Consider the following 17,366-nt stretch of genomic DNA (forward strand, 5'->3'; position numbering starts at 1 on the left):
GTGACACAGTGGATAGAGTGAACAGCCTGGAATCAGGAAGACTGATATTCCAGAGCTCAAATCTGACCTCAGACACTTACTAGTTGTATGACCTTGGGCAAATCACTTAACCTTGTTTGCCAGTTTCCTCATCTGTAAAATGAGCTGGAGAAGGTTATGGCAAACCACTCCACTATCTTTTCCAAGAAAATCTCAAACAGGGTCAAGAAGAGTTGGTCATGACTGAAACAACCAGACAGCAACAACATATCTCCTTGTCACAGGAAAGAATTGATCCGGCCCAAGACTTCTCCTAGATAGAGACTGTCATTTTGAACATCAATTGTTGCATTGTGCTGTAATTTAAGGATGAAAGGGATTAGCCTAATTTACCTCTAAGGCTACTTCTTACTTTAAAATATTAGAATCTATGATCCAGAATGCACTTAGGAACCCATGAGATGCATTGAACTCTGCTTCATTCAGCCCTAACATATTGTAGATTTTTTAAAATTCTTTATCTGTTTTTATAGTTTTTTCTTTTCTTTTTCTTTTTTTTTAATCTCTTTCCATCCTGAAAGGAGCTTAGCTATCACTTCTCCTCTTAGGCAGTGTGCCTTCTGTAAGTAAGTCTTGTCTTCCCAACTTTGAATATATTGCTTCCCCTCCTTAGAGGGATAAAAATTCATAGAATTAATGATGAAGAGGTGAAAGAGACTTCAGTAACACTTAAATTAAAATGTTCCTCCCACCACACTTTATAGAAGAAGAAAGTAAATCCAAAAGGTGTGAAGTGAATAAATGGATTGTTCAAGGTCATGTAATAAGTGCCAGAGCTGGGATATGAACCAAGCTCCTCACCCTCTAATTCAATGCTCCATACTGTGCTACTTGCAAGCTTGTTAGAATAATTTCAAAATTAAGAGTAAATGGGCTCAAAATGAGGATCTCTGGACTTCTTCAAGTTTATGTTCAGTATATGAATTGTGCCCTATCTATGGTGAAATCTCATAGGCATTTTTATTTATTTATCGGTGTTTGCTTGTGTTCCAGATGCATGAGTTTGCTGCCTCGAATCCTGTTTAGAAACAGATGGAATATAAATCACAAATTCAAAAGAAGTTTAACAAAGCAGTTGAGTTTGCTAGATAAGTGACTTTGTTGGAACCCCAGATAACTGGGGACAGCCTGCATCTGTCTTTGCAGTATTAAAATATTTTTTCCTGTATTACACAGTCCTCTTTGTGGAGTTTGGGTTCTTAGGGTTTTATATTCCTTGATTCATTGAGGTGAATAATGATCTTAAAGGGCCAACATTCTCTTGCTCCTTGGCTCCTTCAATTTCAGGACATTGGTTTTCTAGGACACTGCTTGTGGTCCTTCCCTTCCTTGCCCTCTCCGCTCTTGCAAGGCAAACAGGGTATATATGCTGAAGGTTGTTAACAAAGTGACAGCCCAGAAACAGAAGAAAGGGATGGTACTTTGTGTTCTTTACGTGGAGAGACCTGAAGTTTTGGGCAGCGCCCTCTGTTTCCATTGAACCTACAAAAATTATCCTTTTATTTGTTCCATTTGGGCACTCCAGTTTGGAACTCTTTCTCCTTACTTTATTGTTTTTGTTGTTCAGTCATTTTTCAATCATATCCAATTCTTCATGACTCCACTGGGGATTTTCTTTGCAAAGACACTGGAATGGTTTTCCATTTCCTTTACCAGCTCATTTTACAGATGAGGAAACTAAGGCAAACAGTGGAAAGTGACTTGCCCAGGATCACACAGTTAGTGAGTTTCTGAGGCCACATTTGAACTTATGAAGATAAGTCTTCCTGACTGCAGGCCCAGCACTCTATCTACTGCATCACCTGTCTCCAAGCCACCTAACTGCTTGTTTTTTTGATATGCCCTTAAAACCATTCAAAGCCAGCACAATTTCATTAGAATCTTTCATTGGAATGCCATGCTATTTATTAAGTGTTCCTGTCTATCGGTGGCAAAATTTGTCGTTCTATGGAAAGAAGAATCAAAGGAGTCTCCGATCATCATTTCATAGCCCAGTAACACTGATAAGATCTTCCCCCACCCTTTTCTTTGCTTTTTCTCACCAGTCTTTGAAAAACGATGACGCACCAGCCAAGAGTGATGTTCAGAAACTTCTGGAATTAGGCAAAAAACAAAGGTAAGACTCCCCACCCCCCCTTTATTTTGCTTTGTCTTGTTTTCCTCTTTTGGTCATTCTCTTCTAATAGCCCAACTCTGAAACTGTGCCAATCCATTGTGCTGAGGTTTGAGTTGCCTAGGTAAAAAGAGGCCGTTAAATAGAGACTCCATCAACAGTGACAGTCGGGGATGGAAGAGGCTGTTTTGTTTCAGCTACATTTGAAGGTTACCTGATAGATGTCATCCTTCATTTAGCAGCTAGAACTTGGCAAGATTAACTAGAGATAAGCATTTAGATTGTACAGAGTCTATTAAAGTTATTGAAGGTGGTTCAACCCCATCAATTAATACATTTTAAAAGCAACTCCATAGCATTTTAGTTAAAGAGACCCTGATAAATGGCTACACTAAGAGGTGAACATGACAATGGGTTTCTCAAAGCACACTGTACTTAATCGTACTCCAAATTATCCATGGGGAGGAGAACTTGTTATTACAGGCAACATCTCTAGAGCGAACATTCTGTGGTAGAATTTTGGTGGGTTCCTTCCCTGCCCCACTCTTATGTTGTTTAATACCTTAAACTTGTGAACACAAGTTAGATGTGAAATCTTTTCAACAGGGCTTGGAGAATAGAAGGTTATATCTCAAGTCATCCAAACTAGAGACTCTCAGAATGCTTGATAGCAAATTCATGATTGAGAAGGGAAAAGGTATTAATTTATCTCATCCTAACCATGCAACATCAGCCACATCTAGGACAGACTGAGACTTTGCACCAAGGTACCAAGATGGAGAAAGCACCTACAACACTTAAAATTTTTCACTCAAAGAAATGAACTTAATACCTTGTTCATAAGAACAGTTCATTAAAATTCAAAGCTTTCTGATAGAAGCTTCCCATTCGTATTCACTGTATCCCAATTGAGCTCTGTCCTGTTCTGGCTTTGTGATGGACTCTGTCCTGTGTCCTTCCATGCTAGTAGTTACCCCGGAATCCAGAATCAGCCTCATAGTCTCCTACCACCCAGGCTGATGTTACTGTCCTGACATCTCTGACTCAGTCAATGAAGCTGGACTTGTATAAGCCCCTAGTCTGTGCTATATGTTGTATTGGGTGATGGGGATAAAAAGATTTTTTTTTAAATTAAATACTTTCTTAAAGTGCTTATATTCTTGCTAAGGGTACATTGTAGACATGACATATATGCTGTATATATTATTATGTGCAATATATCATTATATATGCAATCAATTTATAATATATTATTATATGCATGTATATCCAATATATTATATATATGCAATATATTATACATATATACATATCATAGATGATTATATACATGTTATGTACATATGTATATGCAGATTATATATACATGGATAGATACATACCTACATTCGTTTATTCAAAATAAACACAAGACAATTAGGTAAGAAGGGCCCTAGAAGCTGCAAGATTTGAGGAAGTTAAAGGGCCAAAGGATTATTCTCCAAGTAGGGCCTTGTCTATAAATTTCTGGGGTCCTAGCTCTTGACTACGTCCCGAAGGTATTAAAATTGCTAGTTGTAGCTCTGACGATTTAATCAGAATTATCCATAATATACTTGCTATTTGTGTACTGTTAATTAACATAATGCTTTTACTAGAGTTTAAGTGATCACAACTAAGATGAAAATTTATTTCTCTAATTTAGTGTTTGACCCATTTATTTTTTAGGATTAGATTATTAGGTTCCAGTTATTTTTAATCTATCTTTCCATGGCCCTTTATTACATATAATTTTTATTGTGTCATAATCTGAAAAGGATGCATTTAATATTTCTGCCTTTCTGCATTTGATTGTGAGGTTTTTATGCCCTAGTACATGGTCAATTTTTGTGTATGTGCCATGTACCGCTGAGAAAAAAGGTATATAAGATGAAATTTTATATAAATATGTTGAGGCCAGTGAGGAACTTGGGCTACCTCCAGAAGGAACTAGGATTAGACAATTCAGAATTTAAACTCACTTTTGGATGCTACCATCATCAGGCAAAATCCCCTTCCTCCTTTTGCTCATACACGGCGCTCTTTAATTTACAGCAGTCCATCAGCATTCATCACTAGAGCCACAGTGGATAAAAAGCTGGCTTTGAAGTCAGAAAGAACCATATGTGTTTAAGTCCCCCATCTGAACCCTCCTCCCCAGAGCATCACTCAGCCACTCAGTCCCCCAGGCAGTTTTCTCTGACTCTCAGTTACAGAGCAGGTGTTTGTCTGCATAGATAGACATGGTTTCCCCATCAGGCTTAACCTATACTGATGAAAAACAAACCAAAATTCTGGTTGATGAACTTGACCAAAATGTGTTTTAAGTGCATTACCAGAAATCTGACTCAGTCCCATCCCTTCTATACATACCATCACCCCTCCCATCCATCCAACTATGCATCCATCCATAATGCCATATTCTGGACACTGCCTCTTCTTCTCCCTCTTTAAATATACCTTCCCATCCAGTGAATTCCCAGTGTTCTAGATCAGGACTTCTTAAACTTTTTCTACTCAAGACCCCTTTAGCACTTCTTAAACTATGAGTCATAACCCCATATGGGATCTAGATCAAGCTAGGACTAGAATGCTGGCTTCAGCAGAAGACAGCTAATCCAGCATGAAAGACCTGAGCACCTCTGCAGCTGTGTGCTGGTAAATTTTAACAATCAGCTCTCAAAAAAAAATTAGCCCAAATGACCTAATTTTCAGTTTCATCTGCATTATTATTTTCTCCATCACTTTCTTAAATCACAGGAAACAATGAAGTAAGCCCTGATTTTTAGCTTTAGACCATTTCCTGGGTTTAAGCATTCACAATGAAAATTTAAGAACTGGCTCTCAGGATTATATATATATGATTGGCTCTATCACACTCTAATCCCAAGCACCTTGGGGCATAGGGAGGGAAAACTCCATAGAAGTGGGTTTGATATAAGATCCTTAATAGAAGGGAAGGGATGCAGAAGATCAGCCCCCAACTCTTATGGTTCAACCAAGGGAGGCCCTGTTGCTTCTAATTGTAATGGAAGCAGGGAGTATAATCTACCTTTGCTATATCTCTTTTATAGATTCTGTAGACATCCTGTTCCTTGGGCTTACTTCCAGGAGCTGTAATGAGCAGGAACACATGGGGTTTGGTTAGGAAACTATGAAGAGGGCATTTTCTCTACTATTTGAAAAGTAACCAAAACAAAATAAAAAAGCAGTAAATGTAACATGTATTAACATGAATGAGTCTGGTGGGAATTTGGTAAATTGTTTATGCCTGTTTTCTTCTCCCAAGTCACTAAGTAACATCTTATCTTGTTGACAACTCAATTGTGAGAAAACATCACTTAAAGTACCATTTCCCAGGGGATGCAAGAAATAAAAAAAAAAGATGAAATAAAACACATATTTCAAAAATTCCAAATAATACAGTATTTCTAAGGAATAAGTTTTCTACTGATGCCCTAGAAGTTTTCATTTATTTCAGTAAAACCAGCATTTTCTCTATAGTCAAAAGACCTGGCTGTAAGGCTTACTATATATGCAACCTTAGATAATTCATTTAACTTCTCTCAGCCTCAGTTTTCTCATCTGTAAAATGAAGGGGTTGGATTAGAAAGCTTCTGAGACCCCTTTCAGCTTACATCTATGGTCATGGAAATCAGTCCTGGAGTTAATAAAATGATTGTGAATCACCTACTGATTCAGTAAAAGCACTAGTAATTCAAATTTTAGACAGTCATACGTAAAATTGAACTGATGAATGGAACTGGTTTGTAAGTGGTGTTTGAGGGGCCACAAGTTGATTGTCATAAGTATTTAACAGGTATATAGAGGTTCAAAGCCAGAGCATTCTTGTTAGGTGTTTTACCAAAAGAGTAATTGATTTTTGTCATCATCATCCTCACCGTCATCATCATCACCATATGCATTTCATTAATTTGCATAATGCTTTTAATCTTTTAGAAAAGACTTTCCTTAGTTACCTTGTGCTATAGAGAGTACAGATATTCTTTTCATTTTGTTTATTTTTTATTTTAATTTTTTTGCCTTAGGTGAGGCAATCGGGATTGTGTCTTGCTCAAGGTAGTAAGTGTCAAGTGTCTGAGGCTGGATTTGAACTCTGGTCCTCCTGACTCCAAGGCTGGAGCTCTATCCACTGTACCACCTAACTGCCTCTATTCTTTTCATTTTGAAGATGAGGAAGCAGAAAACCAAAGTGGTTAAATGACTAATCCAAGGTCACCTAGCTCGCTAGTGTCCCAGACGTTTTACCTACTCTATAATTTACTGTGTTTTATTGTTCACTGCTCCTAGTCATAAGTACAGAAATGATTGCCACCTTCAAATATAATAGAAACTCACCATTCTTTGACCCTGTAAGACTGACGATGTACTTTCTCTACATTGGTGGGGGAGGTCATAAGCATTTATATAGTACCTACTATATGCCAGGCTCTGTTAAGTACTTTATGCAAATATTATCTCCTTTGATCCCTATAAGATCAGTAGTATAGGTGTTACCACCCCCATTTTATGGATGAGAAAACTGAAATTTCAAAGTTGTATCTTGCTCCGGATGACATGCCGAGAGCCAGACAAAGAATTTCAATCCAGGTGGGCTTCTGATTTTGACTTTAGTTTTCTTCCTACTACATGTGACACCACACTTCAACAATAATTCATTTTTTTTAACCAAGTCAATCCCACTTAACAAACTTTTATTAAATACCTTCTGGTGCCAGCTATGGTATAAAGAAGTAGAAATACAAATATTAAAATAAAAATCCCTGCTCTGAAGCTTATATTCTATTGGAATAAGAGCAAAAGGTCAACACTATTTTAGGTTCATTTGAGGGGCAAATGGAGTCAAGCATTTCAGAAATATGATAGAACAGTCCCATTCAGAGTGGGAAGGCACCATCTAAAGACTTTGACATTCGTATCTGCCAGGCTGGAAAATTCTGGGAGTTTGATTCTCTCCTATCCAATGCTGGGGACCGGAGGAGATACACTTAAGGATACAGCTTTCCGTTCCACAGGACACAAATCATAACTAGTGAGGAGGAAACATTTAATTGTTGGAAATAAGATGGATATATTGGTGAGGTGGAAAGAATAACTGCCTCCAGTCTCCTCGGAGTGAGGTGAAGAAATATAGGCTGAAGGGAACCTCCAGAACCCTAGTCACACATATAATGCTTCCTTAACAATTACTTAGCCCCTATGTGTGTCTCTTACATTTGAAAATCACTTGATATGTATATTAACCCTTTTTGATTACTAGAATACCAGAATGGTTTGTGGAACTAGCATTGAGAGAAATTTCTGATTTCTCATCTTCATTCTCCTGACTAGGTTTATTACTTTGAGCAAATCCCTCTCCCTCTCTGACCCTCATTTTTCTCACCTGTAAAGTGAGGCAATTAGAAAAGATCTCTCAGGTGTCTCTGAGCTAGAGACTTCTATATTTGAGCTGTTTTGGTGGCTAATAGAAGTGTGTATGGGAGGGGCGGAGTCTAGAAAAATTACTTCCACAATAATTTTTACAATTTGTACAGTGATAATTAGACCTGGATCATATAAATATGGCTTAGGTGATTAAATAGGAAACCAAGAAGATTTAAACAGCCTAGGAAAAAAAGCATAAGAAATCATTTTTTTTAAATGTCATGTGACAGATGGATAAGTTCAAAAAGGGCCATTGACATTTTTGAGAATCTTTGCATTTCCACTGGTTAAAGAGGGGTTCATATTAAGTATTATTCATGAAGAAAGAGAGACAGAGACAGAGACAGAGAGAATGTGTGTGCATGGTTTTTTTTTTAATTTTTATTTCAAAACAATGAGGCTATCCATTAGTCCTAACCACAACTTTCCACTGAAACACACTTCAGAAAAGTTCCGACCTCTGAAGCATTGCGGATAGCGTGATGACATGAAGCAAGGAGAAGCCATGATTTAGGAGGTATGGAAGGAAGTTGGAAATATGCACACTCAGAAAACCTGGAGTAATTTTTTATAACTGGTGGGTTCCCACTCTTCCATATTTTTTTAGTGGAATTAGCTTGCTGGTTCATATTATTATATTAATTTGATTTGCTACCCATGATGCAGTTCACAGATGTTTTACGCAGTGGGATCCTTTGCTAGACATAATGGCAAGGCAATTTCTTTTAAATTCAATTTACTTTTTACATCTGCATCCAAAGACAAAGACCTTTATTAAGGCAACCCTTAGATAGAGGCTGACTGCTTCAGGTTGTCCCTACTCAGTTCAAGTTGTCTATTTTCTAAACACAAGTAAACAAACAACCTCTTTCCTCGTGGGCAGAAGGGACTGAAGAAATTGTATTATGTGTTTTTTTTTTCCTTGTACTAAACTAGGGAAGAAATGAAGTCTCTCCAGGAGGCCTTTCAAAAGCAACTTAATGAGGCAGCTGAGAAAGCAGAAAAGCAGCAGGCTACAGTGAGTGTGTTTCTTGTTTTCTCCCTGTTCTTGAGGGCTGGGAAATAGTAATTCATTACAAAGTTGCTATGGAACCTTTGTTAACAGACTTACCATAGAGTTATTCAAGTATAACTTACCAGGAACAGCCATGATTAGGCCCAGTTGTATTATAAATGCTGCTGCTATTACTAATCATCTACTACTACTACTACTACTACAACTACTACTACTACTATTACTTCTAGTACTACTACTCTTACTACTACTACTACTTCTACTATTACTACTACTACTAGTGCCTCTACCACTACCACCACCAGCCCTATTACCACTACTACTTTCTGCACCACTATCCCTACTGCCACCCTTACCACTACCATTACCACTACTTTGAGTACTATTGCTACTAATGCTACTGCTGCTGCTATTAGTGTTAGTATTACTACCACTGCCATGCCGCCATTTAAACTGAGACCCAGTGTTTATTTCTCTTATGGGAGTTGGATGGGATAGGACTCTAACACCTTTCACGGTTTACTTCAAGTGTTATCTCCGATGTTCTTTCCTGATCCCCCTAGGTCTTAATGCTCAATCCCTCCTCTTCAATTTATTCTGTATATAATTATGTATTTAAATGTTATCTACTTTCTATAGAAAGTTAGCTCCATGAAGGAAGGGCCAGTGTCTTATTGTGTTTTTGTATCTGTAGAACTTGCTAGAGTGTTTCATATATACTAAATAATTGCTTAGATTGGGTTTGGTTGAACTTTAAAGGCCCAAGAATTATTTCAATTAAGACATTCACTTTTGAACTCTGAACGTTAGGAGTTAATATATTATTTCTAGCATAAATGGTGTGGTTTTTTTTAATAATTTCATGGGGTTTTTTGCATCATAGTAATTTCCCACTGTATTCCCCCACCTTCACTGAGCCCTAACTTGTTACAAAGAATACCATTCAGGCAAAACAAGTAAATGAAATCACTTCATTTGAAAACATGTGCAATAATCTGTTAGCCCAGTCCCTCACTTGTGTGCTAAATGAATGTTTGATTACCTGTTTTCTTGGATAAAGTCATTACGTATCATCTGAGTTTGGCTGCTTCGTAGCATTTTAATTTTCAGGGTTTTACATGTTATACACCTTATTCTCATGATTCTGCTTTCTTTTTTCTGCATCAATTGACATAAAACTTTGCATGTTTGTCTGATTTCCTCATAGCTTTCATATCTTAAGGATCATTAGTAATCTATTACATTCATATGCTATAATTTGTTCAAGCATTCTCCAGTTGATAAGGACTCATTTTGATTACATTTATTTGCCATGAAATTTTTATTGTTCTAAGAGTATGAGTATCCTCTTGGGGAGGCATTTGAAACCTATATTGGGCGCTCAGAATATAATGTCTCATTACCATTTAGTTACGTCATTAAAAAAAAAAAACTTGTACCTGTGATTCTGTTGGTTTGAGGAACTCCCATGTGAATATTGCTTTCACCTATACAGATTGAAATGCATCTAAAATGTGTGCCGCATGTGACACTGGTATTCAAACAATGTGAAGAGTGTGTCAGGAAGGCTCCCAGAACATAAAATATATACCCTGCAGCAAATTTAGGGAAGGGTATGTATGAAGAAGAGGCACAAATTGTAGACCAGCATGAAGGAGCAGTAATCTAAATCACAGGAGAGAATACCCTAGTCAGTAAGATTACAAATCCATTGGAATATATGTCATAGAATACTGGCTCTGCTAAAACTTTAATTCACTTCAACATACATTAAAAAGGTCTCCCATATTTCCCACTTTGTTATCAGGAAAGGATTCAAGCAGAGAGAGCTTAGGATTATGATTTTTATCTATCTATCTGTCTGTCTATCCATCTGTCTATCCATCTATCTATCTGTCTGTCTGTCTATCTACCTATCTGTCCATCCATTCATCTGTCTAAATATTGACTCACTTATTTAAGGTTTTGTAAATATAAAAGAAACATAGTTTACAAAAAAGGTGGCGGGGGGTGGGGAAGGAGCCAGCTTTGATATCCCTTCCCATGCCTAATGATTCCTCTCTTAGTCCTTCATAATTTAGGAGGGAGGCATCACGCTTTAATACACTATGTCTTCATGTATTTTCTTCCTAGACAGACATTAGAACAGGGTAAAGCAGAGAAGGCCCTCTCCTCTGAGGCTGGCAGCTGCTTATGGAGAGGCAACCTGCTGACCTAGCTGCGCTTATCAAATGAGGGACATTGTGGAAACCCACAGGGAACATTCTCAAGATTCAGGCTTCTAGTAAACTGGTCTCCCTGGGACCTTGGGAAAGAACATGATTTTTGAGAAGAGAAGGCTTTCTCAGCATCCTCTCTCTTCAATATCACTCCATCTCTACCCCAGATTCCTAGTATTTCACAATTATAACTTTATTATTATTATTATTATTATTATTATTATTAGAGACCTTTTAGTATTTGAATTCCATATTGATCTGCAAGGGAACTTCTAGATGGAGCACTGGGCTTGCAGTCAGGAAGATCTGAGTTTAAATCTGGCCTCAGATATTTACTAAATGTGTCACCCTGGGCGAGTCACTTAACTTCTAATTGTTTCAGTTCCTCATCAATAAAAATGGGGACACACTGGAGGAGGAAATGGCAAACCACTCCAGTATCATTGCCAAGAAAAACCCCATGGAATTTGATCCACAGGGTCACATAGATTTGGAAATAACTGAACAACAATTCACTTGCAAATAACTCTCTTGCCATTAAGTTGGACAAAGGAAAGAATATCATATTTGGTATCGGGCTCAAATCCAAGCTGTTCACTTTAGTAACTTTAAGGCCATGAGAAAATTACTGAATATCTAGCTGGAATAATGGATAGAGCATTGGACTTGGGATCAGAAAGACCTGAGTTCAAATTCTGCCTTATTCACTTGTTAGCTCTGTCACCTTGAGCAAGCCATTAACTTCTCTGGGCCTCAATTTCCTCCTTTCTTAGATGAGTTGATTACCTCTAAGGTCCTTTAAGCTCCAAGTCCATGATCCACTGTTTTTTTACATTTTTAAAACAGGCATCGACATGCCTGAAATAACTACCCTAGGGGCTTTTAAGTAGCCAATAAAATATTTTTGTTAATAAATTTATGGTTATATTGCACTATAATTCATATTTATAAGATGCCATTTTTTTTTCTATTGATCCTGCAACAGGAATTGACAATGATACACTACAGGGCAAGTATATGGTGGAAATAGGAGAAGACCAGGCTGCTACAAAGATCAGGAAGAATCTGAAATGACATCAGAAACAAATTCTCTCTAGCTCACAATTGTATTTTGTTTTGTTTTGTTTTTTCCCAGTTAGACCCTGCAACCCACAACCATAGCCTTGAAGGTTCCATGAGAAAGAGCTTGCCAGCCACCATTGGGTTTTATATTTCCAACTACTTCTCTGAAAAGTTGATTTTAAGTCTTCAGAGCTCTGCTTTTATTTCCTCAGGGGAGACAAAAGTGCTGTGCTCTTATGGGGAAAATGAGCTTTTTGTTTGTCTCTGGAGATTTCTAAGCTAAACATGGCTTTTTTGTGGTCCCCTTATGACTAATCACAAATTGGGTATTTGGATGGTTTTCTGGTAATTGGACCCCATTCCCAAGAATACAGGCAGGCTGGCAGTGTTTGTATTTTCATTTAGAGTCATTAGTGATTGCAGGCATAATGAATCCTTAAGAGGAAAAAAAAATAGCAATTCGGATTTGGACCTGACATCTACCACTATGTTGTCACAAAAAGGAAAATTACACAGAAATGAAAAAGAAAATGATATATAACATAGAGATGTGCAATTAATGGAAGTATCTCTGTCTAAGGCATTTGCATAAAGGAAGAGCATAAAGGAAGACTTGATAACCAGGGACTGTGTGCAGCCAGCTGATCTGTCTCACTGTGAGAATCTGTCCCATTCCTTTTGTTTTTTTGCAGGAACATTTATTTCTGCCAAATCTAGATTTTTGTTCTTGTTTAGCTTAATAAGTAAACTTCATACAGGACATTGGACACACTTTACATTTTTTATTTCAGCTATTTCCTAAAACCATGTATCATCTATGAGATGGTAATGCAAGTGAATATGTTTCCCAGCTTGGCTTTTGTTCTTGACTCTTTTTTTTTTTTGAGGGGCAATGGGGTTAAGTGACTTCCCCAGGGTCACACAGCTAGTAAATGTTATGTGTTTGAGGCCGGATTTGAACTCAGGTCCTCCTGACTCCAGGACCAGTTATCTATCTACTACACCACCTAGCTGCCCCCTGTTCTTGACTCCTGGAAAGAACAATGAATTTGGGAGTTATAGGAACTGAGTTAGAAACGTGACTTTGTCATTATATGTCTTGTGAAATCTCAGGTGAGTCAGTTAACCATTGGGGGGGCCTTTTTTTTCTATATCTCTAAAATTAAGTAACAGGATTAAATGTCCATTTCAATTCTAAATCAATGATCCTATTATATGTATATGTATGTATATATTTGAGGAAGGAGGAGATTTTAATTCAAATCATTTTATTGACTTATTCTTTTCCAGGATTTTCTTTCTTTTCTTTTCATTTCTTTTCTTTTCTTTTCTTTTCTTTTCTTTTCTTTTCTTTTCTTTTCTTTTCTTTTCTTTTCTTTTCTTTTCTTTTCTTTTCTTTCTTCTTTCATTCCTCCTTTTTTTTTGAGAGACTAGCCAAATAAGGAATGAGGTGTAATCTAATCTTTAATTTCCAATACATTCTACACAAAAGACCTTCCTAATTGAGCAATCTGTGTACACATAGAGCATCAAAAGCAAACCCAGCATGGTTGTACTATTCCCGTAGAGCTCAGCATAATAATGCAATCATGTCCCACATTATTCCATATTAGTTGATTGGCAAATTATCCCTGGAATTTGATATGTAGTAAACAAAGAGCACCTGCATATGAAGTGATGATTGCCCATATTAGCCTATTTTTATATCTATGAATTTAAAGCAATTAAGGAAATCAAATTATATTTTAAAAACCCACTCTAGTTTGACCTTCTAGGATAAGGCTAGGTTTGGTCCTAAAAGAACACTAATTATAAAGGCGACTAGCTATTGGAAAAATAAGCAAAAGAATATGTTGTTTTATAAGTAAAATCTACCACAGAAGCTACCTTGTGTATGTTTTTAAGAAGCATAAATTATATGTTCTATTTGAATTTGTCATTGAAGTCTTAGGACCCTCAGAAGTAATCACATCTCATTGATTCTTAAGAATCTACTGAAAAGCACAGAGCATTCAATTTATCTCATGAGATGTGGGTTTAGTCTTGATCCTCCAATTTCAGTTCCCGCATTTATAAAATTAGGAGTTGGTTTCCTGTCCTTTTCAATTCTAAATCAATGATCCCATAATAAATATGGGAAGTCCGATTCCACATTTGCTACATGTAGGACCCTGGTCAAGTCATGTAAATTTGAGCTCCAATCTACTCATCCATAAACTGGAGATAATAGTATTTGACTTCAAGGAGCTTCCGTTTTGGGGTGTGTATGGATATGGCATCAACATTCATTGTACAGTGCTTAAGGTGGTGCAGGAGTAATGGAGGTTGGACAGATATTGTGAGTTTCAAAGGAATGGGAAATCCAGATACCATGGTGTAGTGTATGGATATCAGGTCTTGAAACCACGGAACATCAGTTCTTGTTCCACCTGTAGCACATACTGGTTATGTGACACTAGACTATCTCTAGCTAAAACTATATCTTGCCCCTGGACCAAGGTGGCTCCAGAGGAGAGATTGAGGCTGGTGACTTTTCATAGCCCTCCCTCACTTAAATCCCATTAAATCAAAGGACAGACAACAACCTGTGAGTCATAGGAGCTGCTCCACTGGAGACCCAACTGGACAGTTCCAGTTGGGCAATGCAGTTTCTTTCCTTCTTCCCTCCTTTTCCTTCCTTCCTTTCTTCCTTTTCCTTCCTTCCTTCCTTTCTTCCTTTTCCTTCCTTCCTTCCTTCCTTCCTTCCTTCCTTCCTTCCTTCCTTCCTTCCTTCCTTCCTTTTCCTTCCTTCCTTCCTTCTTTCTTTCTACCTCTCCCTCTGCCCACATAGGGTATCATATCCTTACCTGAGGATGCTCTGCCCAGAGGAATATAAATTTTGATCCCTGAAACTTCTCAAGATATGTTGGGACTTACTGGCTAGATTTCTTTCTTAAAGGCCATGCCTTAAATACAAATCACTCCGACTCTCATTGATTGGCCAATAATGGGTCCCAACTCATATTCCACTTGGTCATTGTTTGGGCCCTCTTGGCTCTCAGTGAATGTAAATAGCAATTGTTTCTGTTTTGACCAGAAACCCAGAGTTCTTCCCCTCCCAGACTGATTTTTTTTTACAAGGTAAAAGAGGCCATTCTTTGTCTCATTTCTAACCTAGTCTTAATCACTGAATGGGCATTGCCTCCATCAAACTGAGACCTGGGAAAGACTTAACATAAAAAGGCCAAGGTATCCCACTGAATCCATTTCCAGTTGTTTTGATCTATATCTTGTCACTGGACCCAGGTGGTGCCAGAGGAGGGAGTGGTGACTTTGCACAGCCCTCCTTCACTTACATTTTCAAGTCATGAAATCATCTTCCTGATGCTCTGGTCCTATTTGAGAATAAAGGATAAACAACAACAACATACACTGGATAGGTGACCGTGGACAGATCACAATCTCTCTATGCCCTAGGTAGATTTCTAAAACAATAAATTGTAGAGGAAATGTTGGCATGCGTTAGTAGAGGAAGCTGATTAGGACCTGAGGAATGCTAAGCCAATCTTATCATCCACTAGCACTGGCCCAACCGAAGTATTCTATATTCTATTTCAGCAGTTAAGTTGAGAAAGTGAAAATTACCTGTGGCCTCTTTCTTCTGTAGGGCAAGTTATATATCCTTAATATAATTATCATGCTCTGTGGTATATAACTGGCCCACAGGAGTGCTAAGTGTATAAATTCTTTATGCTCAAAGTCACTCTCATATCTCCTTCCCTTTCCTCACCTGTATGAAGTGAGTGCCCAATTCCACTCCCCATGAAGCATTGCTAGTAAAAGAGACATGAGTGGAGCAGTTAGTGAGGGAGGGTGAGATCCAGAATTAGGAGCTTGTTCAACATATTTGCTAAAGTGGCACTAGATTCAGGAAGGCTGGAGTATGAATTCTGCCTCTGTTTGAACATGAGCGCTTTACCTTCTTAGCCTTAGTTTCCTCATTCATAAAATGGACATAAAAATGTCTTTAGTGCTAAACTCATGGGCTTGTCATGAGGATCCCATAAAAGTCCACATGCAAAGCAATTGGCAAACTTTGGAGTGCTTTATAAATATCACTTATTTGTACAAAATAGCTCACCAATATCCACAGCCATCTGTGACTCATAATATACCTATGTTTTCCTTCATTCCTCTTGGTACCACTCATTTTCTCAACATCATGATTAGTTCCTTTCTGTACAAAAATGATGTATCCACATTTCTTTCAAAAGCTCAATAAGGAGGTATGTTCCTAAGCTACAATTTTTTTTAAAAAAATAGTGTAACTTTTTCAGTTATATTCATATAACAAGAGATATTTGTTTTAACTAGAGCACATGTTTTCATTCCTGAGTTATTAACATTATGCTAAAATGAACCTCAGAATTTATCATGATTAGGTCTCTGCTCACTGTGCCTTTCCTACAAAGGGGAAGAAAAGATACATGTTTCCTGCAAAAGGCAATACATTTTTATGGAAGTCCCCAAGGCATTGAGTTGAGTCCATAGTAAATGTATTTTTGACAAGTAAAGTCACTTTGAGTTTCAATATCACCCAAAGTGAAAAGGGGCAGGTAAAAAAAAGACACATTAATTTTAAAAGCAGTAAAATGCCTTTGGTCTAATTTTCTTTAAAAATGCTCTTTTTCTGAGATTTGCATAGTTTTTTTTTTCCACCTGAGGCAAATTAGCAGTGCCACAGCTTGCGAAAACAGAACTCCTAATGGAGAACTCCGATATCTTACTAAAGCAGGACTGAGTGCTCAGGTATGGCATGGTAATTAAAGATATTAATGTGGATTTAATGCATTTCACTACCCTGGTTAATTTTTATGGCTTAACTTGCCCTAAGTGAGACATAATCAGTATATAAGTAAGAAACAGCTGCAAGCTTTGATCCGCACCAAGGATTTTGTGCCAGTGGGCTCATCCATCCTTTATATCAGGTAAATAACTAAATGTCATCTGCCTCTTAGAATTAGGCATGGGGTTCTGCTAGGGGCAGCAGTTATTTCAATGAGGAGAATCCAGTTTGGTCATTTCAAGGTCACGGATGGTGAGAGGCTATTCCATTGGCTTGAATATACTGGTTTAATCATTGTCGTCTTATTAGGAAGAAAATAGTGCAGGCCATTTTCTGTGCTTCCTTGTCACAACTAAGGTACCACTGCCCTTGTGTGACATTGAAAAGCTTCCAGTCTTTCCTTCTAATCTATTTGCATTGTAATTTAATTATAGTTGTTGTTAATTGTAAACAACATATATTAAACAGCAGAAGGATTTAAGGATGTGGGGAAAACTATTTAAGCATCATTGACTAAGCAGGTATGTATGGATATGCAAGGAAGCCCCTCATTCTTTCGTGTCTTTTAGTAAGGGAAACTCTGGAGCAAATTCATAGAAAACACATTTTGGATCAACATAGCAACTTGTT

At 37.5% G+C, this 17,366-nt stretch overlaps 1 protein-coding gene across 1 annotated transcript in view; it reads left to right on the forward strand.

Moving 5' to 3' along the window:
* LUZP2 (leucine zipper protein 2) overlaps positions 1-17,366 on the forward strand; it is a 714,257-nt gene that overhangs the window by 325,087 nt on the left and 371,804 nt on the right. Inside the window, exons 3-4 of the mRNA XM_078148101.1 lie at positions 2,085-2,155; positions 8,552-8,633. Coding sequence (XP_078004227.1) covers positions 2,085-2,155; positions 8,552-8,633 — 153 coding nt within the window. The remainder of the gene's footprint in view (positions 1-2,084; positions 2,156-8,551; positions 8,634-17,366) is intronic.

The sequence above is a fragment of the Phascolarctos cinereus genome, unplaced genomic scaffold (assembly GCF_003287225.1).
Source record: "Phascolarctos cinereus isolate Bilbo 61053 unplaced genomic scaffold, phaCin_HiC Scaffold_9;HRSCAF=440, whole genome shotgun sequence".
NCBI lineage: Eukaryota > Metazoa > Chordata > Mammalia > Diprotodontia > Phascolarctidae > Phascolarctos > Phascolarctos cinereus.